The 24,951-nt window shown below is 36.7% G+C and overlaps 4 protein-coding genes across 6 annotated transcripts in view; 2 read left to right on the top strand and 2 right to left on the bottom strand.

The window, feature by feature from the left end:
* The first annotated feature begins 1,034 nt into the window (after nucleotides 1-1,034).
* Nucleotides 1,035-2,798, top strand: dynll1 (dynein, light chain, LC8-type 1). 2 transcript variants are annotated; one of them, XM_062024223.1, is made up of 3 exons: nucleotides 1,035-1,186; nucleotides 1,702-1,840; nucleotides 2,433-2,798. In XM_062024223.1, the coding sequence occupies exons 2-3, from the start codon at nucleotides 1,709-1,711 to the stop codon at nucleotides 2,568-2,570; spliced, it is 270 nt and encodes an 89-aa protein (XP_061880207.1). In that variant the 5' UTR covers nucleotides 1,035-1,186; nucleotides 1,702-1,708; the 3' UTR covers nucleotides 2,571-2,798. The 2 variants fall into 2 exon arrangements, with proteins under 2 accessions (XP_061880207.1, XP_061880206.1); XM_062024222.1 differs by having other exon boundaries at nucleotides 1,050-1,182.
* A 1,029-nt stretch (nucleotides 2,799-3,827) lies between these two features.
* On the bottom strand, nucleotides 3,828-8,453 carry rpl6 (ribosomal protein L6). Of its 2 annotated transcripts, none has more exons than XM_062025591.1 (7): nucleotides 8,363-8,453; nucleotides 7,726-7,872; nucleotides 7,551-7,649; nucleotides 7,305-7,448; nucleotides 4,333-4,381; nucleotides 4,082-4,266; nucleotides 3,828-4,006 (listed from the first exon to the last, which is right to left on the bottom strand). In XM_062025591.1, exons 2-7 carry the CDS (start codon nucleotides 7,870-7,872, stop codon nucleotides 3,854-3,856), a joined length of 777 nt encoding a protein of 258 aa, XP_061881575.1. In that variant the 5' UTR covers nucleotides 8,363-8,453; the 3' UTR covers nucleotides 3,828-3,853. The 2 variants fall into 2 exon arrangements, with proteins under 2 accessions (XP_061881575.1, XP_061881574.1); XM_062025590.1 differs by having other exon boundaries at nucleotides 8,278-8,378.
* A 5,280-nt stretch (nucleotides 8,454-13,733) lies between these two features.
* Nucleotides 13,734-23,782, bottom strand: acaa2 (acetyl-CoA acyltransferase 2). Its single transcript, XM_062025592.1, has 10 exons — nucleotides 23,456-23,782; nucleotides 22,125-22,291; nucleotides 20,992-21,120; nucleotides 20,793-20,909; nucleotides 20,565-20,712; nucleotides 17,638-17,813; nucleotides 17,425-17,554; nucleotides 17,268-17,338; nucleotides 14,233-14,387; nucleotides 13,734-14,152 (listed from the first exon to the last, which is right to left on the bottom strand). The coding sequence occupies exons 1-10, from the start codon at nucleotides 23,469-23,471 to the stop codon at nucleotides 14,071-14,073; spliced, it is 1,191 nt and encodes a 396-aa protein (XP_061881576.1). The 5' UTR covers nucleotides 23,472-23,782; the 3' UTR covers nucleotides 13,734-14,070.
* Nucleotides 23,772-24,951, top strand: part of mrpl40 (mitochondrial ribosomal protein L40) — a 10,612-nt gene continuing 9,432 nt past the window's right edge. Inside the window, exons 1-2 of the mRNA XM_062025594.1 lie at nucleotides 23,772-23,958; nucleotides 24,089-24,169. Of these exons, the coding sequence (XP_061881578.1) occupies nucleotides 23,897-23,958; nucleotides 24,089-24,169 (143 nt within the window). The 5' untranslated portion in view covers nucleotides 23,772-23,896. The remainder of the gene's footprint in view (nucleotides 23,959-24,088; nucleotides 24,170-24,951) is intronic.

Here is a 24,951-nt window from a genome sequence, read left to right on the forward strand (position 1 = left end):
TTTGTGGGGTCAATTAAACGCTCAAAATGGCCCGAAAAAGAGAACTTTCATCTGAAACTCGACAGTCTATTCTTGTTCTTAGAAATGAAGGCTATTCCACAAAATTGTTTGGGTGACCCCAAACTTTTGAACGGTAGTGTACATACACATTAATATATATATATATATATATATATATATATATATATATATATATATATATATATATATATATATATATATATATATATATATATATATATATATGCATATGTGTGTGTGTGTGTATATATATGTATGTATATATATATATATTTTTTAAATATATATTTGTGTCCTTGCCCTGATGTGGGATCTGAACCGAGGATGTCGTTGTGGCTTGCGCAGCCCTTTGAGACACTTATTTAGGGCTATATAAATAAACATTGATTGAGTGTGTACAATGGGAAATAAGACAGTTCTTTGACACAGATTTGTGAATGAGGTGTATTTGTTTAGTCAGAATATTTCACTGTAAAGACAATGTAACAAGTGTTTAGTTAGTTTATTATTAAGGAAATTGGTTCTGAATGGCATGATTCTGCAAAAGTAGAATGTATTTGAATTCAGGAACTCCTGAATAACAAATAAAGACTTTCTGGGGGGGAAAAATGACATTGCCTCATGATTGTATACAAGGAACGGAAGTGGTGACACAAGAAACTGAATATAATTCTAAATCCTATTTCATTTAAGGGTTGAAAAGATCAGACATCAAAGACGATTTATTAAGGTTTACAGTGCTTAAAAAAGATAAATGACATAGGTTCAGAAAAGTTTAATCATGAAGCGGTATTTATCCCACCTAATTATATTTCTATAAACCCAAAAATGCAAATTTTTTAAGTAAAAGCTTCATTTTTCAACCCCTGTAAAACAGTTGAATCAGTCACTTTCTTAGTGCTCACTGTTTCCATGGCAACGACAGTCTCGCAAAGCATCATGGTCCGACATAAAATGCGGGCGGAAACACCGGTGAGATTGTCCCTGGTCGGCCAATCACATCTCCGGGTACGCTGACATCAGCCAATAAGGCACGGCGTGGCGTCCGCGCACTAAGGCTACACACCCACATTGACTCTCGTGTTCGCCACTTTTGGGATCCTGCAGGCAGAAGGTCTCCTCGGTGTCAAGATATCCAAACACCACCAAAACAAGCAACAAGTAGGTTCGTTTGGGCATTTTGAATGCAATATTTTTTTTTTTAACGAATTATACAAATTTTTTAAAAAGCGATACCTGTGCGTTTTGTGAAATGGTAACCACAATAGCTCGATGCTATGGTCAATGTTAGCATGTACTGTACTAACTTCACATATGTCCGTGTGTTATTAGTGTAAATGTAACATTTTCAAGCAAGCCATTTGATACAGTAGCATTATGTACGTAATTGACTACGTAGCGTCAACAAGGTCAGCTGCGTCAAGTATTTTCTTTGTGGGTTTTTTTTTTTTTTGTGCGAAAATCTTTAATGACTCGTATCCATAGAAACAAGTAAGCGCGCGCGCGCATCCACTCAGCCTTGCCACTGATGGAAGTTGTTATGCAACACAAGTCCACACATCCCCATGCCAGTCAATTATATAACCACTAACTTAATTGGTGACAAAAGTAAATGCATTTAATAATCAAAGCTGTTAGTCACTAGTCTTGTCCATTTTTTTTTTTAAATTTGTCTCCCAGGTCCACCATGTCTGACAGGAAGGCGGTGATCAAGAACGCTGACATGTCTGAGGACATGCAGCAGGATGCGGTGGAGTGTGCCACACAGGCCCTGGAGAAGTACAACATCGAGAAAGACATCGCCGCCTATATCAAGAAGGTGAGAAGTAGAAAGATACTCTTATTGCATGTTCACACTCCCAACCGTTTGACCATACATAGTCCTTGCAAAATGTGATAAAAAAGGCCTTTTTGTTGTCTGCATGTCTTCTTGTAGTCCAAAATGACACTTTCAACTTGACTCACTTGAAAGGAGTGTATGCAGACTGATTTTAATGGATACAAATATGTAGCTAAAAATAAAGCGGCTTTGTTCCCAAGCTACTTTTTTTTTTAAGGTACGCAGTAGCCTTTATGTAGACATGTATGGGGATTGTTTATAAATTGACCCAACACCCGCGTGTGAAGTACCACGTAAAGAATGATGGCGCTTTTCACACATCCAGTAGAATAGGCGCCGATCCCGTGGGTGCTTCGGGGCCCGAGCACCCACGTGGGATCGATGGCAACTTTCAATCTTTAAAATATTTTTTTGAAAAATCCATCTTGTAGTAGTTAATTTTGTGGCGAGTTTGGTTCGTTTTACAAAATAATAAAGCCACAAATCATATGGGATATTAACTCAGCTGAACGTCTATTTTTTTTTAATACAGCACCCACTGGCAGAATAACAGTTATTTTCCTCCTTCTAGGAGTTTGACAAGAAATACAACCCAACTTGGCATTGTATCGTTGGAAGGAACTTTGGCAGCTATGTGACTCACGAGACCAAACACTTCATCTACTTCTACTTGGGCCAGGTGGCCATTCTGCTCTTCAAGTCTGGATGAAGCACACACGAAACACGCATTGCTACTACTACTACTACTACTACATGTTACTGACTGATTTGACAAAGATCATTCCAAGGCAAGAGGCTGCTGCCTTTTTTCGTGCTTTCTACTTTTGTTCAGGACGATTAAAATAATGTGGCCATCTAAAACAGATCAAACACCCTGTATTTATTTTTGTCTGTTATATTGAAATGTCTTTTTTAATTAAAACATGGCTATAAAGCTTTTTGGATCCTATAATTATTCATTACTATACTGCAGTTCTCAAATAGGGGACATGTACGCAGTTCTATGCCAGGGGCGTGTGATCTCGGGTACTTTTTTTTTTTAACTACTTCTATGCCAGGGGCGTGTGATCTCGGGTACTTTTTTTTTTTTTTAACTACAAGTATGACAAAGCGCACATATGGCTCATAGACTGTGAGATGAGGAAAAGTGTTAAGGATACAACAGGCTCCTTTCCACTAAAAATTCAAAAATGTTAGGTTCCTGTATAAGAGTGTGGTTTGGTATTTCCACCGCATTTCAGTTCATGGTAGTTTATACAAATCAGGCTGATTGATGTATGGAGTGGCTTACTATATATTTCTATACCGATACCATGTAAATAAACAAATTAGGTCACATTATTTTACTAAAAATAGAAATACAAAGCAATAATACACCAAATGAATGATTTATGAAAGTGTACCAAATTCTTCATAAAAAGTCAGGCTTTTTGTCCGCGACGTCTGTCAGTAAATTAATTCATGAGGGTTAGGCGATTCCTTGTCCATGTCAGATGTAAATGTCAGGGTTTATCTCACACCGACAAAACAAACCGCGTTGGCTTGAGGCTGATATATAACTCCTTTTACATGTAAAATAGTTAACATTTGATGTTATTTACACTCATCTGCCTCCTTTTTCCCCCCACATTTTAAGGAGTCCACGCATTTCTCATCAAAATGTTTTGTAAGAATAAAACTATAGTTTTAAGACTACGGCTGAGTAAAACACTACCACTGATTAGCGTTCTTCAGCGCACAAAATTTCCCACATTTCAAAAGCGCCAAGTTGTTGGTGGAAACAAGGGCCAACTTCATTTATCCAGGTAAGTTCCTGAAAAATTCCTGCAGTGGAAATGGGTCTGTTATGTAGAGGTGTACTTGCTACAATTTTATAGACAAATTGCCTCTAGTTGGGGGGAGGGGGGGGTGCAACAAAATATAAATTCTAGTAAGGGACAAGCAGTAGAAAATAGATGACAATAGGTGTGTAAGATTTGAGTTTATTGACATTTAGAAAACCAGTTTGTGTGGAAAGACCCCATTAGTCAAAGAGAAGGAGCCATGCAGGTATCCTTTCAGCTGAGGAACCTTCTTGATAAGAGGCAGGAGTTGTGAGTCTACAGCCTTCTGGTCCTCCTTCCTCTGCTCTGTCACCAGGTATTTCTACACAATAAATATATAATGTTGAAGCTGCTATTTCACAAGGCACCAAAAACATTTCAGAGCATGTTTATTTACCTCCTTTTCTGTGTCAAAGATCTCGCCCTCCTGGTGGCGGGGCTTTCTCAGTTTCTTCTTCTTGAAGTAGACATCTTTGAGAGTCTTGGGGAGCTTCATGCTAGAGATGTCAATTTTGGTGGTGGTGGCAATGACAAACTTCTGGTGAGCTCTGCGCAGGGGGACTCTATTCAAAGTATGAGGGCCTACAAGAAAGATAGTCTTAGCATCTGAATGTATAATGAATAATGCAGTTATATTTGAGCACTAACCAGTGACAAGTAGGAAACCGCTTGCAAGCTGCTTCAGGAAGACTACACGCTAGAAAAAGCACAAATCATAGGATTATAGGATACATCCAAATGACAAAGAACATTTGGAAAAACTTGCATTCTCCAATCACTTCTTTGTAGCAGAAAACAAATCTTGTTCAAATTTTACAGACCTGTGCTTGTCAGTCTCGTGTGTACCAAATTTAATTCTGATTTTATTTCAACACTAAAGCTACAGTGGCTATACCAGGGGTCGGGAACCTTTTTGGCTGAGAGCCATGAAAGCCAAATATTTTAAAATGTATTTCCGTGAGAGCCATATAATATTTTTTAACACTGAATACAACTAAATGCATGCATTTTTAGAGTATAAGTCTCCTATTCTTTTTAATAACATTGTTATTCTGAAGCTAACCAATAATAGATAAAATACTTCTTACCATTAATGCGACTTCTTGAACAAGTGCGGTAGAAAACGGACGGATGGATTAAATGCATGAGAATGTTTTATATTTTGAACGTTATTTTTAACACTGATTACCAGCGTAATTATTCATTACTTATCGTGTTAAAAACATGACCGTCGAAAAGACATAATTTGATCACCGAAACAGTGCTGCTGAAACCGGATGTTGTGATGTCGCACAGGGTTGTCTGGATTGGAGGCACCGATGTCCGCGATGTGGACGTACTTGAATGCATCCGGAATATACCTGCGGAAAGCAGTCTTCAAAATTTAAGATATTAGTGGCTTTTAATGAGACAAAAGCTTTGAGCAGCGCGAAGCAAGCGTGATGTCAGGCTTGTGCAGCTCGCTCTTCGTCATGAACATAGAGCGACAGAAGTAGAGTCACTAAACACGAAAAGATGCTAGATTTGTTGCCAGTCGTTTGTAATAAAGAAAGTGTAACTAAAAGGATTAGAGAAACCTATTGAAATTAAATTCTCATAGTACATTGTACAATAAGCAATAATTGAAAAATGGAGAAACAAAGTGATGTAAGAAAAATATATGTTAATAGTATAATAGATGCATGTTTACTTTTGTCTTTTAATAGAAAATATATGCGACCCGAAAGGGACAAGCAGTAGAAAATGGATTGATATGCATCATGGCAAATAATAGAGTTTTATAGTCATTATTACAGTGAACAGGTTAAAAAATTAAAAGACATGACACATGAGGACATGACGGACACATTGTGCTCACTCAGGCCTGGTTAATGCTGCTATATAATATAACATAATAAATAATAGGATGACTTCATATTGACCACACCTCCAATCTAGAGAAAACCCTGCAGTTGGTAGAGTGCAATTAACTGTAGCTAAATTGTGCTGGAAAAGACTAAAACTTTAGAATAAAAGATAATCATCAAAGCTCTAATATACCTAAGTGACTAGTGGCCATTTGCACCACAAAGTATTACATTTCATAACCGTACACTTTCACGGATGCCCATAAATCAGTGGTTCTTAACTTAGGTTCGATCGAACCCTAGGGGTTCGGTGAGTCGGGCTCAGGGGTTCGGCGGAGGTCAAGACACACCCAACTCATCGTGTAAATAAAAACGTCTCCCTATCGGCGTATTACGGATACGGCAACAGCAGAAGTCACATTGATTAGTGTAATTTGTTGTGAGTTTATGCACTGTGTTGGTTTTGTTCTTTGAACAAGGTGATGTTCATGCACGGTTCATTTTGTGCACCAGTAATAAAACATGGTAACACTTTAGTATGGGGAACATATTCACCATTAATTAGTTGCTTATTAACATGCAAATTAGTAACATATTGGCTCTTAACTAGTCATTATTAAGTACTTATTAATGCTTTAAACGGCATGGCCTTATTATAACCCTAACCAAATAACTCTAAATTAAGTCTTTGTTTCTTAGAATATGTTCCCCTAGTGTCCAAAAAACTCTAAATTAAGTCTTTGTTACTTAGAATATGTTCCCCTAGTGCGGGGGTCGGCAACCCGCGGCTCTAGAGCCGCATGCGGCTCTTTAGCGCCGCTCGCGGCTCTTTAGCGCCGCTCTAGTGGCTCTCTGGAGCTTTTTCCAAAATGTATGAAAACTGGAAAAAGATGAGGGGGAAAAAAATATATTTTGTGTTTTAGTATGGTTTCTGTAGAGGACAAACATGACACAAACCTCCCTAATTGTTATAAAGCACACTGTTTATATTAAACATGCTTCACTGATTAAAATATTTGGCGAGTGCCGTTTTGTCCTACTAATTTTGGCGGTCCTTGAACTCACTGTAGTTTGTTTACATATATAACTTTCTCCGACTTCCTAAGACGTGTTTTATGCCACTTCTTTTTCTGTCTCATTTTGTTGAGGTTATTGACTTGTGTGGAGTGCTAATCAGACATATTTGGTCACTGCATGACTGCAAGCTAATCGATGCTAACATGCTATTTAGGCTAGCGATATGTACATATTGCATCATTATGCCTCATTTGTAGCTATATTTAAGGTCATTTGGGTTCCTTTAAGTCCTCTTAATTAAATTTATATCTCATGACACACTATCTGTATGTAATATGGCTTTTAATTTTTGCGGCTCCAGACAAATTTGTTTTTGTATTTTTGGTCCAATATGGCTCTTTCAACATTTTGGGTTGCCGACCCCTGCCCTAGTGTCTAAAAAAACTCTAAATTAAGTCTTTGTTACTTAGAATATGCTCCCCTAGTGTCCAAAAAAACTCTAAATTAAGTCTTTGTTACTTAGAATATGTTCCCCATACTAAAGTGTTACCAAAAACATAACTTTGTCTTAAATTTGAAAAAAAAAATTTTTTTTTATTTTTCACTAAAGAAGGGTTCGGTGAATGTGCATATGAAACTGGTGGGGTTCGGTACCCCCAACAAGGTTAAGAACCACTGCCCTAAATTCAGATTTTATGACAGACCTGTGTGTGCAATTTTGCATTTGCACCAAGGAACATCTTTAAAGAATCCTACCTTTCCACGGTGGCGTCCTGTGAGCAAGATGAGGACAGTTCCGGGGGTGATGGAGGAGCGGAGTCTCCTCTTGTGCTGGCTGAAGGGCTTTTTGCCGTGACTCTTCAACTTGCGAGGGACGTCTTCGGTGGGGTAGTAGCGGGGCTACGACAGACAACCACACGTCTATACAAACTCTTCTGGGTGGCATGTGACTACAGATTGTCTTGCATGTTTGCATTACCACACATGGACTGGGATTATTACCATTTTACGCAGCTTGACAACGCGGCTGCCTCCGTTTTTGTCACCACCGACCGTCTTCACAACTGTGGCTTGGGGCCTGGTTTTGATCTTCTTCTCGACCTGCAGAACATGCCAAGAGTGTAGTCCTCAGTCATCCAGCACAGATGGGTTTAATATTTATTTGCAGCATCCTCACCTTGGTCTCAGTGGTCTTGTACTTCCTCTTGTACATAGCACGGCGGGCATACATCGCCGAGCGGGAGTAACGACCGATTCCCCGGGCCAGGACCGGGTTACGGCTCCCGTGCTTCTTCTTGACTGCCTTTTTGTCTCCTTCTGCCATCTGTCAGGAGAAACACATGCGTGTCGTGAATCAATTCAAATCCATACACCGTTACGTGTACAAACGCGAGAGCCATGCTAGCTGGAATTGAGTGACGAGCTAACTTGGCCTCGCCACACGAAAGATAGCAAGAGGCTAGAAAGCGGTTACCATATTTAACTGGGGAAAAGTCAAAGATAGCAGCAAGGTGTGCAACACGCGAAGGTAAGTAAACAAATATTTGTACGACTAACCCTCAAATAATACTTCACTTGCTACACGTGTCTAGAACTCATTGCGCTAATGCTACAGCTAGCTGGCGGCCTCAAGCTGCCGATACATCTATTTATTGCCATCATCGGGACGTATCAGCGAGTAATACCCGCGTCTGATATATAACCCAAGCATATAAATTAGTTATGCCACCCTTTAAGAATGTAAAGGGTCTTCAATTACACCGATTACGTTAGATTTTATTCTCACAGAAACACAGAGGCAGGCAAGCCCTTACCTTTGCTATGAAAAAGAACGACTTCCGGGAAGTGACGCATTTACAGACGCAGCGTGATGACGTAGCGTCTGCGTTGTAGTGTCTAAAACATGAGGTTTTTTGGGATTTACACTGTATGAAAAACATTTGAAAATTAATTTTACCTTTGCAACCTCATCATACCATAGGCTAAGTTTTAGATTCATAAATATAATTTTCTCAATACCCGACCTGTTTTTTTGTGCCTTTAAAAAAAAATAGAACTTTACTTTAAAACGCTTTGTACATCTAACAACCAAAAAGCTGTGAAAACTATGATGCTGTGTTCCAAATTTGGATTATTTACGGAACTTGTGTGAGCCTAAATGGCTTTACATTTTGTTACATATATAGTTTTTGCATTCTATTTTAGTTAAGAGAGACAAGCAGTAGAAAATGGATGGATGGTTTGATTGATTGAATTGATTGCAACTTTTATTAGTAGATTGCACAGTACGGTACATATTCCGTACAATTGACCACTAAATGGTAACACCCGAATAAGTTTTTCAACTTGTTTAAGTCGGGGTCCACGTAAATCAATTCATGGTAGTCTAAAGCGTGCATTTTCTGTAATTTACAAGAATTGATCATAAAAAACAATGGGATTATATGATCCTTGCTGTTGGGGTCAAAGGTCATTATTAGGATTGCTTGTTTTTTTCCGAATAATCCAAGCTACAGATGGCATATACATGGTAAAGACTACAGTACTACTGTAAACAAAAGCAAAAATAAAAGAAAGTATTTTTAAAAAAAAGAGAGTTATTAACGAGGCATTAAACTGCTAATAAATACGATGTAAAATGTAGTTAACAATGAAAGCACTTCAATTAAAATGAGTTTAAAGTCATTATAAAAACCAATCGTGTTAACTCAAAGCGCTTACAAAACACACAGATCAGTCTTAAAGTTGGGGTACCTAAGTTATATTCTTTAACTAAAAAATCATAATAGCATCATACAGTATTTCTTAACAGTAATTATTTCAGAAAAAATTGTACGTCTGTATGGGGTGTGTGCCTTATAATTAAGTATTTTAGTAAATAAAACCCTGAATGACAAACTTTTTTAAAAATGTTTTTATCTATCTTTTAAACTTTATTTCAATAACAGAATAATACAGACATTGAACAATTCCAATAACGATAATCGAGTATTTCCATATATTAACGAGAAGTAACACACAAACATAAAGGAATAACAAATAACATACTATATATATATATATATACATATATATATATATATATATATATATATATATATATATATATATATATATATATATATATATATATATATATATATATATACATATACATATACATATATATATATATATATATATATATATACATATATATACATATATATATATATACATATACATATATATATATATATATATATATATATATATATATATATATATATATATATATATATATATATATATATATATATATATATATATGGGGGAGGCGGCAGAGAGAGCCTCTTGCTGGTTATGGAGCAGGAGAGACGAGATGAGCTGGAAGCCAGGAGGAGGAGATGGGCAGTGACTTGGCCACCACTGCTGGCCCACCAGCGGTAGGGTGTTATGGTTCAGGGTCGAAACACCCAATGACCGCTGGATACCATCTGATGATATCAAGTCCTCCTGGCCAAGGCTCTATTCACCTAAGGTGAATGAAGAGGAAAGCATCTCCGGGTGTAATGTAATTATATATATATATATATATATATGTATATGTATATATATATATATATATATATATATATAAATATATACTGTATATATATATATATATATATATATATATATATAAATATATACTGTATATATATATATATATATATATATATATATATATATATATATATATATATATATATATATATATATATATATATATATATACATATAAATATATATATATATATATATATATATATATATATATATATATACATATAAATATATACTGTGTATATATATATATATATATATATATATATATATATATATATATATATATATATATATATATATATATATATATATATATATATATATATATATATATATAGCATTCTATTTTAGTTACTTTATTGAGTTTACAACATCCTGGTGCTGTTTTGTACTATTTCTGTACTTGTTTTGATTATTATTATTTCTTTGCTTGTATGTAAATGTTGCATATTATAAGTAAAGGTTTATAAAAAAAAAACATTTATGTTTTTTTACTTATCCTGGACAATATTCATGACAAATTTGTGCTTTGTTTTAAAGTTATTATTATTATGTTATTATTGCTATGTTATTATTATTATTCCTTTGCTTGCATTTATAAAATGTTGCATATTATAAGTAAAGGTTTATAAAAAAAAAACATTTATGTTTTTTTCTTATCCTGGACCATATTCATGACAAATTTGTGCTCTGTTTTAAAGATGTGCTATTTGGATACACACAGTATGAGAACAAAATTGAAAAGGAATTTTACCTTTGCAATCATACTATACTATTGGCTAAGTTTCATTTTCATAAATGTAAGTTTCTCAATACTGGACCTGTCTTTTGTGCCTTTAAAAAGAATTGGAACTTTACTTTAAAACGCTTTCCACCCCTAAAAACCAAAAAGCTGTCAAAACTGTGGTATTTACGGAACTTGTGTGAGCTTATGACTTTACACATTGCTACACATATATATTTTGCATTCTACTGCAGTTGTTTTATTTAGTTTACAATGCTGTTTTGTACTGTTGTTGTTCATATGTTTATTTGTAAATGTTGATGATTATAAATAAAGATTTATAATTCAAAATAAAATACAATTATGGTTTGTCTTTTTGTTGTGTTGTTAATGCATATCTGATATAAAACATACATACATATACATATATTAAATACATATATGTGTTTTAAATGACTTACAAATCTATTTAAACGCTACATGTAAACGTTACCTATTTGTTCATCTTAATATAAGACAATCAGACAAAAACAACTTGACTATTGTTGGTATTGTATAATATAGAAAGTATGAAACAAAGTTGTCTGAAAACTATTTTAAGTCACAAACCCTGATCCTTATACAGTATAAAAAAAATACTGTTTTAAATTGCCAATATTTGTTGCATTTATATTATAAATATCTCAACAAATAAACACATAATCATTACAAAGAATCTCTTAGTGAATGACATTTCACATGTGCACGCACATGTAACAGACCCCCAGTGGAAATGAGAGACAAACCCTGGAAAAGAATATTCTGCATGTGGTGGACATAGACCATTTTCGGATCATCACTCTTTTTTTTGCTACAAATTCTGGGGCCCATGAAAAAAAATCGTACCCCCCCCCTTTCCTTTTAACAACACTCAGTAAATGTTTTTGAAGCTTTTCAGGTGGAATTTTTTCCCATTCTTCCTTGATGTACAGCTTAAGTTGTTCAACAGTCCGGGGTCTCCGTTGTGGTATTCTAGGCTTCATAATGCGCCACACATTTTCAATGGGAGACAGGTCTGGACTACAGGCAGGCCAGTCTAGTACCCACACTCTTGTACTATGAAGCCACATTGTTGTAACACATGGCTTGGCATTGTCTTGCTGAAATAAGCAGGGGCGTCCATGATAACGTTGCTTGGATGGCAACATATGTTGCTCCAAAATCTGTATGTACCTTTCTGCATTAATGGTGCCTTCACAGATGTGTAAGTTACCCATGCCTTGGGCACTAATACACCCCCATACCATCACAGATGCTGGCTTTTGAATTTTGCGCCTATAACAATCCGGATGGTTCCTTTCTTCTTTGTTCCGGAGGACACGACGTCCACAGTTTCCAAAAACAATTTGAAATGTGGACTTGTCAGACTACAGAACACTTTTCCACTTTGCATCAGTCCATCTTAGATGAGCTCGGGCTCAGCGAAGCCGGCGACGTTTCTGGGTGTTGTTGATGAATGACTTTCGCTTTGCATTGTAGAGTTTTAACTTGCACTTACAGATGTTGCGACAAACTGTAGTTATTGACAGTGGTTTTCTGAAGTGTTCCTGAGCCCATGTGGTGATATCCTTTACACACTGATGTCGCTTTTTGATGCAGTACCGCCTGAAGGATCGAAGGTCACGGGCATTCATTGTTGGTTTTCAGCCTTGCTGCTTACGTGTAGTGATTTCTCCAGATTTTCTGGACCTTTTGATGATAGTACAGACCATAGATGGTGAAATTCCTAAATTCCTTGCAATAGTTGGTTGAGAAATGTTGTTTTTAAACAATTTGCTCACGCATTTGTTCACAAAGTGGTGACCCTCGCCCCATCCTTGTTTGTGAATAACTGAGCATTTCACGAAAGCTGCTTTGATACCCAATCATGGCACCCACCTGTTCCCAATTAGCCCGTTTACTTGTGTTTGATGAGCATTCCTTAACTTTCTCAGTCTTTTTTGCCACTTGTGCCAGCTTCTTTGAAACATGTTGCAGTCATCAAATTCCAAATGAGTTAATATTTGCAAAAAATAACAAAGTTTACCAGTTTGAACGTTATGTATATTGCCTTTGCAGTCTATTCAATTGAATATAGGTTGAAAAGGATTTGCAAATCATTGTATTCTGTTTTTATTTACGATTACGATTTACAGGGTGCCAACTTCGCAGGTTTTGGGTTTTGTATAAACAGGCCTACCCTTTTTATAAGAATGCTTACAGCTGTGAGTAATGGTGTTTATGATACATTATGCTACCAATTCAATCTATTTACAGTCACCACTCATATGCTGAAGAGCACATTCAATATAGACTTTATTTTTGATCGACAAGTTATATTGTCAATGTAATGTAAATTAGCAACACTTTCCACAAACTTTTTTTTTTTTGGCTCAATCAATGCAATGAGTAAGCTTTTAAAAACAATACAAAGCAGCCACAAACATTACATTCTTTATAAGGTAAAATGTTCTATATTTACATGATACCTGGAATGACACCCAAAGCGCATCACAATTATACGTCACATTCATCCATTCACACATTAATGGGTCGGAGGCTGTCATGCAAGTTGCTAACCACACCCCGTCGTGAGCAAGGGTGAAGTATCTTGTCATGACGGCCATGACTAGGATGGCGGAAGATGGAATCAAACCTGGAAACCTCAAGTTGCTGGCACGACTGCTCTACCATATGTGCCACACTGCCCCAGCTTAATATGAATGAAAATGTAAACTTTAAAGTTCATAAGACTCTAAGATAACTTACCTCTTAACCACAAGTTAACAACATTTTGAGGATTGATGCAACTTGTTATAAGTAAAAAAAAACAACACATATTTTCCAAAAATGTAATTTATTCAGAAAATCTTGCAAAAAAATCCAAAACATGATTTGTTCTGCTTGTGTAAGAGGTGTTTCAAAAAATAACAGATGGTTCCAATGACGGAGTGGTTTAAATACATGAAGGCAAACATGTTTCTATACACACGTGTGCAGTCACACACAAACTCATTCATTATTATGGATTTTCAAAATAAGGCAACAAAGGACTACGTTAGTTGAAATATACCATCATAACAAATTGTAATGACGACGCCGCTCAACATTAAAGCCGTCCTTATATTACTGTATGTAATATGTGAGTGTGTACATGTGTGAATGACATTCCTCTTCTTAGGCAGCAAAAACTCAGCACTTTTCAAGGATGATGGCGATACCTTGGCCGCCTCCGATGCAAGCCGATCCCACGGCGTACTTGCCGCCTCGTCGCCTGCCACGAAAAAACATCAATCATTCATAGCGGTAGAAAATAACTCCTGACGGCGGAGCATATTCTCATGACCCAGCTACCTGAGCTCGTGAACCAGGTGAGCGGTGATGCGAGCCCCTGACGCTCCGAGAGGATGTCCGATGGCAATAGCGCCGCCGTTTACGTTGCTTTTTTCCGGATCCAGTCCGAGGGCCTTGGCAACGGCCAAGTACTGTGGGGCAAACGCCTCATTCACCTGTGGACAATCGAAGGACAATTGCGTTTACTTTCTTATAGGTTATTTACCTAAAACACAAAGAGGACGCGGCGTACATTTTAAATGGCAGACAATTAAAGAGAGGCTGTTATGTCCAAAATGTAAGAAATTACCATATTGAACAACTTAATTGTCTGTTTGACCTAGGGCTAGGCGATATGGCCTTTTATTAATATATCGATATTTTTAGGCCATGTCACGATACACGATAGATATCTCGATATTTTGCCTTAGCCTTGAATGAACACTTGATACATATAATCACAGCAGTATGATGATTCTATGTGTCTACATTAAAACATTCTTCTTCATACTGCATTAATATATGCTCTTTTTAAACTTTCATGCAGAGAGGGAAATCACAACTAAGTCAATTGACCAAAACTGTATTTATTAAACAGTTATTAAGCAGTGGCACAAACATTCATGTAATTTCAAAACAGAAAGTGCAAGATTGTCAGAGACATTTTAAAACAAGCTATTAGTGCTCTTTTGTGCATGATGTCACTAAGATGACATATCAAAACACTAAATTCAAGTGCACTTTTTGTACAGAACGCCACTACAATATTTTAAAACAAATAAAGTGCACTTTTGTGCATGATGTCACACAAGATATTTCAATAACTGTCAAATAAAAAATAGCTGCATAATAGGAAATCAAATTGTGTATGTCCTTTGCTATGTGGTAGGTTCCTGCGGACGTTATCTCCTTCTTTTTTTGATAATTTTTTTCATACGGTGTTGATGTAGAAATGGAAGACGCCAGGCTCAATTGGGTCAGTGCTGGTTGCTTTGGCATTTTGTGGGTGTGGCACCGGCCGGAGATGTTGACATGTGGAGTTTCAAGCACTCCTTATTCTCTAGCGCGTGACTTTTTGTAGCAACGCTTTTGCCGCATACTTGACATATTACGGTTGTCTGTTGAACATCTTCCCGCTTGAAGCCAAACCACCGCCAGACGGTGGACACCGTGCTGTTTTTTTTGGGAATTAATTATTCTTCCTCCATTTGTTACCAGATTCGCACATTCTTTCTCTCGTATTACCAGTCGCACAGCTGCGCTTGCACCACTTGCCACAGCTAACATTACCCATGCTGCTACCTATCTTCTACCTCTCTGCTCTGCGAGATCGTATGACGTTGCACGCGCGACAGTATGTGACGTATGTAAGAAGGTGCGCTTGTTTTATTTTTATCTCTCTGTGAGAAGGAGAGACAATAAAGAGTGAAAAAAGCCTGTAGTGTAATGCCCGCAGCTAAAAGCAACCGCGTGAGAACGTATACTCCAATACTTTCGAAATAGTAATTTTCTACATCACCCAGAGACAAACCTACGATATATCGATTATATTCAATATATCGGCCAGCCCTAGTTTGACCACACGGTTATTTATTGATATTGTATTCATTTATTTACAGAAGCTTCCCTTACTGTACCCAAAATTAACTGAACCTTGACCTTAAAACCAAAGTGCACACCAAACCGTGACAATGGCGACCATTACACCCCTAGTAAAACGCAGGAGTTTCACACCAACATTTTAAAGCGCTTGTAGCGGTAGATTAATCTGCTGGATTTTGACTATTCATGATGCTTCAAAAGCAACTATTGCCATTTTATGGAGTTAATATAAAAATACATCTGAATGTTTTTGACCCATCGGCAGTAGGGTTGCGCAATATACACGGTATACGATATATAAATCTGGCCGACAATAGAGGTTTTAATATTCTAGCTGTGTCCTGCAAAATTGACAGCGACAAACGCAATGTAGCATTTGAGTCAGCGGCTAATGTCCCTCCACTGTGCGAAGCCACTTCCAAGTCAGCAATCCTCACCTCCATGGTGGAAAATAAACTACTTTTCTTACAAGTATCATCCCTGGAGGATGAGGAAAAGCTAAAGGTGTACCTCTACACACTGTAGGATGATATGCTACTGCAAGCTAGAGCGCTTGAATGTAAACAAAGGTAGGATGCAATGCAAATATCAGCAGTAAAGATACATATTATCAGTACTGTACACGGTGGATACTAGAGTGGTTAAATCAGTATTTTTTATTATAAAAAAAACAACCTTTTGTCGCTTTTGTTATTGTTTACAAACTCAGAAAATAAGTCCCGGACACAGGAGGGTTTTAAAGGCAAAAACCAAACATTTTATTTATATTGTTACACTGTCATCCTGTGTTTCAATTGTGAATAATTAAATTCATAATTTAATGATCTTAACAAATTCAAAGTATCAGTATCAGGATTAGTATGACCAATACTGCCCTTGTAACTACTTGTATTTGAGCGATACCCAAATTTTTAGTATTGCTCAAAACTAATGTAAAGCATTGAAACAACAGCAGAATAAGTGATTATTACATTTAACAGAAGTCTAGTTAGAGCCATGTTACTACTACAGGAAGTAAAGTAAATGAGCAAATAGACTGATAATAGCTATAACAAAATAATACAACTAAAAATGATGCAATATGTTACCGCATACATGAACAGCCATATTAGGAGCCTTTGTAACCTATTTTGGAATGGTTATATTGTCATTTCAAACCAAAAATAAAAAAATCCTGATATCCATCGTTATCACAGCTATACATATATGTCGCGATATAGATTTTAGGCCATATTGCCCATCCCTAATAGGCGGTATTTTTGTTTTTCTAGACCACACACCCAGCGACTAGAGGAGACTCTGTTTAAATGAATAGGAGGTACAATGTTTGTTGGTCTGCGCACTGGATTCTTCGTTAGGTACACCTGTATAATATTATCAGATGTTGTAAAAAAAATGCCTTAAAAAGACAATAAACAGCATCAGGTATTTTAAGGTCACAACATGTAACTGACCTCAACCAGGTCCATGTCACTTAGCGAGAGCCCAGCTTTTTTGAGAGCTTGAGTGACAGCTGGGACTGGGCCTGCAGGATTCAAAACAAATATATAAATATTAGTCAAATATAAATATTAACTCATGTTTTGCTCTATTCTTTACTAGGGAACTCACCGATTCCCATGATGCTCGGGTCGCAGCCCGACACATGATAGGCCACGATTCTTGCCAGTGGAGTGAACTTGTGTTGACGGAGTGCATCCTCACTGGCGATCACCACTGCAGCAGCACCGTCAGACACACCCTGAAGAGGAGCAAAACATTTAGGTACAAAGCGCTTTAATATTTTGTTTCAGTTTGAATAACATCTTTTAGAGGAGGACTGACTGAAGCGTTGGCAGGAGTAACCGTCCCTCCCTTTTTGAAGACCGTGGGCAGTTTGGCCATCTGCTCCATGGTGGTCTGAGGGCGAGGGTGTTCATCTTGAGCCATGGACACTTTGCCTTTCTTAGATTTTAAATCAACAGGAGCAATTTCTGCTGTGTAGTGACCAGCCTCTTGTGCTGACAGAGCACAAAAGATAACGAAGCATTAGGGCCACATGGAAAAAACAAGAAATGCCTTAAGAGAGAAAAAAAGCTAGGAGGTAAGTTGTAATAATACATTTTTGAAAACTGTATTGTTACTTGTAAGGTTTTACGAAAAAAATAGTAAAATGTAGAACATTTTTTATGTTCCAACTAGGGTTGTACGGTATACCGGTACCAATAAAGTACCGCGATAGTAATTGATTGAAATCGGTACCATTCTTTCATCTGCGGCGATGACTACAGAGCCAAGGCGCATCACGTTGAATGTATCAAAACGCACACACAAAGTGCATACAAGCTATAACATCTTGGAGAGGAAGAATGTAAAAAAACCCAGCAATTCTACTGGTTAATAGAGAGGGTGTGTGAAGCGCAGTATGGGGATATTTGAGCTTCAAAACTAACGATAATGGTGACGCTTTAAACAAGGAAGCGCTTTAAAACACGTCTCGCCAAATGTGGCGATTAGTATTACCACTTTTGCTTCAAACTTAGGTAAACATTTAAATAATAATCATTCAGATCTGCACAAGGAGTTATAAAGAGTGACAGGTAATAATGTAGTTGTTACACCTGTCCTGCTGTTCTGCTCCGGTGCAGACCGTCGTCAAGGAGCACAGGGCAGACGTACCCTTCAGGGTCGATGTTTTCATCGGAGGTGACCCTTCACTTTACAATGGGTCTGCTAAGCTCTGCTTTCCGGTCAGAATTTGAGGCTGCCGATTTGTGACATTCTGGTTGCTTTATTATTAGTTTTCCAGGACACAACCAGACCCATTAATTTTTCTACTGCGCAGTGCATTCTCTACCTCTCCCTTTTTTTTTACTCGCCCACTCACTCACTGACATCACTCAGACAACACGTTGCCATTCTCGCAAACACACATACACTACTCTCCTAAGTTAACCAGCTCCCCTGCTGTGCACATGTAGATACATAACGTGTAGATACGTAGATGCGCACACAGCTGCTTGGATTGATACCAAATATTAGTGGAGTTAGGACCGCCCATCTAACATCAACTAGTGCAAGTAAAATGACTGAATTTGGTAACAAATTGCTACAATTTGTGTTTTATCTTTAACCTGTGTGTGTTTTACCTGCTACATTGCTTATCTGTGTACATTTATCTATAGTTTAGATTTTCGCACTTACTAATAATTATATTTTTCTTAAAACACAGACCAGGATTGGCAACCATAAATCATTAATAATTTAATATCATGTTAATAAAGATTTTCTATTATATTCTAATCTAATTTTTGATTATGGAAAATTGTAAATAGTTATTTTAGTGCAACAAGAAAAACACAATGTGTTTAGGGACGGCGTGGCGAAGTTGGTAGAGTGGCCGTGCCAGCAGATTTTCGCACTTACTAATAATTATATTTTTCTTAAAACACAGACCAGGATTGGCAACCATAAATCATTAATAATTTAATATCATGTTAATAAAGATTTGCTATCATATTCTAATCTAATTTTTGATTATGGAAAATTGTAAATAGTTATTTTAGTGCAACAAGAAAAACACAATGTGTTTAGGGACGGCGTGGCGAAGTTGGTAGAGTGGCCGTGCCAGCAATCGGAGGGTTGCTGGTTACTGGGGTTCAATCCCCACCTTCTACCATCCTAGTCACGTCCGTTGTGTCCTTGGGCAAGACACTTCACCCTTGCTCCTGATGGCTGCTGGTTAGCGCCTTGCATGGCAGCTCCCGCCATCAGTGTGTGAATGTGTGTGTGAATGGGTGAATGTGGAAATACTGTCAAAGCGCTTTGAGTACCTAGAAGGTAGAAAAGCGCTATACAAGTATAACCCATTTATCATTTATTTATCATTAATGCCCTTTAATTGATATTTTAACCTTTTAAAATTGTTCTTTGAGTGCACTAGGAAAATTATGTTTATTGTATTGTAGGATTTTCTGTTAAAATAAAGCCAAAATAGAATTTTTTTCGTAGTTCCCTTTATTTGGAAAAGTGTTGAAAAGTGCGACATACATTTTGGTACCGGTACCAAATTATTGGTATCGGGACAACCCTAGTTCCAACAATAAAACTTTTCATTAGAAAAAAAGTCCTAGTATATAAATACAATCATATTGTTACGATAAAAACGTTTGTATTATGTAGAAAAATTAATGTACATCATCTTTAAATATTCTACAACAAAATATGATCAAAACTACATTATGGCTTCCTCTGTTGTATTAACAATTTTAAATAATATATTTTATAACTTAAAATAATCATATTAAATAAGAAATATATTTTATAAAACAGTTATTTTATTTTACTAGTTCATATTTTTCATTTTCGGGAACATTTTATCCTGCCAAAAAAAGCTTTAATATTAAGCAACAAAGTTGTAAGTTGTAATAAACAAAGTTGTATTATCTTTAGAAAAAAGTTATCTTTAAAAAGTCGTTTAAGAAGAAAAACATTTCCAGATTATTAAAAAAAAAGTTGCATGGTTGTAATATGAGGCAATAGTCAAGTCACAAGAAAAAAAAGTTGTGATATGAGAATTAAATTGTTAAAAATAGAAATGTTATGAAATATATACATTATAAAACTAATGTTAAGAGGAAACAATTGTAATATAGAAGCATATTACCACTAAATTCATCTTGTAATAGTACAACTTCAGTCTTGAATGATTATTTTAGTATTTATTGTATTCTATATAGTATTTTATTCCTCTTCAATAAGATACTCCTTACCTGCTTTCCACTTTTGCTGAGTGTGATAAGCGTAGTTGTCACATTCCTCTCTTGTGATTTGATATTTCTCTGCCAGATTTTCCGCTGTGATACCCATTGGGATTTTGATGTGCAGGTCAGTCAAACCCGCCCATAAAGTGTCCTCCAGCTGTCAATCACACCCAGGTAGGCTCAATAGAAAGTTACCTTTTTTTTTTAAGTGTACTAAGATGAGAAAGAAAATCAGACCTTGAGATCAAAACCAAACTTTGTACCAAATCGGATGTTGCGAACAGCGTAGGGCGCCTGGCTCATGCTCTCTGAACCACCACACATGACCACCTCAGACTCCTTCAAACAGATTTCCTATAAAACACAAAAAGGCATGTGAAGAACGTGTTGAAAAAGGACTTGCGTCTTAGGTGCACATTCTTTGTTGCCGTCTCACCTGAGCACCATTGATGATGGACTGGAAACCCGAGCCACACAGCCTATTGACAGTGAGAGCAGGCACTGGGACGGGAACGCCACACCTCAGACCAACATGGCGAGCGATGTAAGGGGCGTCAGCTGAACTCTAATAACGTTTATAGACCAATGTGAGATACATTATGAATATCATGATCTGATGAATGTCCCCTATCATGCAAAAGTGACATGTATAATACCGTATTTTTCGGACTATAAGTCGCTCCGGAGTATAAGTCGCCCCGGCCGAAAATGCATAATAAAGAAGGAAAAAAACATATATAAGTCGCACTGGAGTATAAGTCGCATTTTTTGGGGAAATTTATTTGATAAAACCCAACACCAAGAATAGACATTTGAAAGGCAATTTAAAATAAAAAAGAATAGTGACCAACAGGCTGAATAAGTGTACGTTATATGACGCATAAATAACCAACTGAGAACGTAACATATTATGGTAAGAGTCATTCAACTAACTATAACATATAGAACATGCTATACGTTTACCAAAATCTGTCACTCCTAATCGCTAAATCCCATGAAATCTTATATGTCTAGTCTCTTACGTGAATGAGCTAAATAATATTATTTGATATTTTACGGTAATGTGTTAATAATTTCACACATAAGTCGCTCCTGAGTATAAGTCGCACCCCCGGCCAAACTATGAAAAAAACTGCGACTTATAGTCCGAAAAATACGGTACTGTAAAACATGCCTTTAGGGTCTGTTCATTAACACAGAACGGTAGCAATCACCTTCCTCACTAGTTTGTTCCATTTTTTAACTTACGGGTTTTCATGATATCATTAAGAAAAAACTTCCCTCCTCATGGATCACCACTCACCCGCCCGTAGGCTTCGCTACACATCTTACACATATACAATTTGTTTTTCTTCAGCGAATAGGCTAACCTAGCATGATATTGCTGTTATAATGTGACTGTATTGTTAGCTCACATAGCTATGCTAATGTTTGTGTCTTCCTGCCCCACTCCTAAATGTTACATTGTCGTATGTAATATATGGCATCTATTATTTTGGACAAATGCAGAGTATTTGTAAAAAGTGGCTAAATAGCGCCAAAATAGTAGAATGTTATTATTTTAAATACCTGCATGACGTTGCCCATGATGACACTGTTTATGAGCTCGGGTGCCACACCTCCTGCAGCCAAGGCAGCTTTGGCTGCATGCTCAGCCAGGTCTGTTGCACTGTGGTCCTTCAGAACACCCCCATAGGTACCAAATGGAGTGCGCTTGGCTGCTACTACAAATACGCCTGTGAAGAGGACATTGGACAAGGCAATATGAATTATTTATAATTTGCATTAAAAAAAACCTGCATATCATAAATCAAGCACAGTTAAAGCAGAGGTGGAGGACAGGTCATGTTTGAGGTCGATGAAAGCCTTTTCAGCCTCTGTGGACCACTGGAGGGCGGCATTAGGGATACGGACCCCATAGCGATATCGACTGACCCTTATAGCGATAGCGACCCTACATTTTATGCAAATTATTCGATATGGGGAAAGCCACAAAATATGCTTATACATATTGACACAAATATAAGAAAAACACCAACCTTATGACGGATGCTTTTGCAATGGTAATTTGATCTTTCACAACACCTAGTGGCCACAATAATTCATTAAGTCAAGCTCATGGCGCAGAAAGTTGAATGATGCGGGCACGTTTGTTACTGGATACTTTTTGTCAGACTTCCATTTTGGAGACTTAGTATACGTAATAAGCAACTATAATTATTAGATATGCTTGAATGTGCTGTTTTGTAGCTGTTGTGTAGCTACTAGCTCATCGTAGCCTACAGCAGGGGAGTCCAAAGTTCAGCCCCATAGCCATGTTTTTAACAATTATCTTAATTATATCCCAACACCATCTACACGTGATATGCCTTAACCTGGTCTCACAATAATTGATTAAGTCAACTCATGGAGCAGAAAGTTGAATGATGCGGACACGTTTGTTACTGGATACTTTCTATCAGACTTCTGTATTGGAGACTTTGTGTACGTAATAATATGCCACATCGTGAGCTTGCCACCATATTTACACTTGTTATTGTTAACAAATTCACGTTTGCCTTCCTTTTCAACGTGATTATATATGACATAGTGAATGTGTTTGGTAGTTATAGCTACCTCTGTTAACACCATGACATCACTAATAACAAGTGGTTGCTCATCTACGTGGTTAAATTAGGTACAGTGGTGCTATAGTCCATACACGTCGTTCTTTTAAAAAATGAATTATAAAATTAAACACAAATATTGTAATGTCTACTTTATATTGTGGTTTAGTTTGTTTGATAAGACTATGACGCTACATTATCACACGAACTGTCAAAATGTACTTTAAACCATAGCCTGGTTCTGCAATGCCGGTTTATTTGACTTTGATTTGAATTGAAAACGTATTTACTTACCTCTGAGGAGTGCCATGGTGACTATTACAAAGTGAAGGAATCAAACTTTTCACCTATTTTTTCTCCTGGAGCGTCAAACTCTCCTTGCGGGCATAAAAGACAAATGTTGTGTGCGACCTTTCCCCTCAATCCTGTGGTCGTCTATCTTTCTATTTGCATCGGATGATTCGCTACGAATGTTACCATAAAAATATGCAAATATACTATAGTATTTTAATATATTCATCAATAAATACAATTTCTTTTTTTTACAGCCCATAGGAAGATAAATACATTTCTTTTTTTTAAGTTCAAGCAAAATACACGAATGTGCTTCGGCGAAATGAAGCGCGACGCGAGTGTTTCATGAGTCATCAACCTGCGCCGCGTCTTTGCGCAGCGAAGTGATGCTAGCACATGTGAACCTAGCTCTATTTTTATAGTTTCACTAAATTAACAAACATGTCTGTCGCTGCATTTCGCTGTATTAGTATGATTTTATCCCGACAGACTGCTCCAAAAAGGTAGGTTTTTAAATAGGAGACGGGATTTGATGTAGCTTACAACATGCTAGCTACTAGCGTCTAAAGGTTATTCAATGGTCAAATAGATGTTTGTTTTTTCTTAATGTTTTGTGTTTTTGTGCGACTTTAGTTTTGTGTCAATAGAAAATGCAGGTGTTCAGAATCCTTGGTTTTCTGCAGCAATGACAATACGGACGTCTGCTCCTCTCAGGTAAGAGAATAATTTACTATTCTGACCCAGAGAACACTTAGTTAATATTCTGTTATATAAGGACAAGCGGTAGAAAATGGATGGATGGAGTTGTCATTCTTAATTAGCGTCTAAAAAAAACATTTGATAACGATTGGAATCATGCAGAAAATATATTTATGACAGAGTTTATTACATAAATATTTAATTTATAGGGGTGTAACGAATCATTTTAACAACGATTCAATTCGATTCAGAATTTGTGATTGGCAATACGATTCAGGGATGAAATCAATTCAGTAACTTTTTAGCAAAAAATAAATCAAGCAGTTTGACTGTGAAGTAAACACTGGTTAATGGACACTGCAGGTCACGTTTCTCTTATTCCTATTATTTCTTGAAAGGGAATTAGGTATAGATTAGTAATGGATACAAACAAGCAGCTTTTGCAATTGTGCCGTGGCTGAAAGTTTTTGTTTTGTAATTTATGATATTGTCTTAGACTTACACTTAGACACACTTTATTGATCCACAAGGGAAATTGTTCTTCCTTTTGTTCTGTCTTGCGGCATTTGCGTTTTTTATAACCTTTCTCGATCACGATCACCGTAGGTCATACTTGCCAACCTTGAGACCTCCGATTTCGGGAGGGGGGGGGGGGGGGGGGCGTGGTTTGGGCGGGGTCGTGGTTAAGAGGGGAGGAGTATATTTACAGCTAGAATTCACCAAGTCAAGTATTTCATATATATATATATATATATATATATATATATATATATATATATATATATATATATATATAT

The sequence above is a fragment of the Entelurus aequoreus genome, linkage group LG17 (genome assembly GCF_033978785.1).
Source record: "Entelurus aequoreus isolate RoL-2023_Sb linkage group LG17, RoL_Eaeq_v1.1, whole genome shotgun sequence".
Taxonomy (NCBI): domain Eukaryota; kingdom Metazoa; phylum Chordata; class Actinopteri; order Syngnathiformes; family Syngnathidae; genus Entelurus; species Entelurus aequoreus.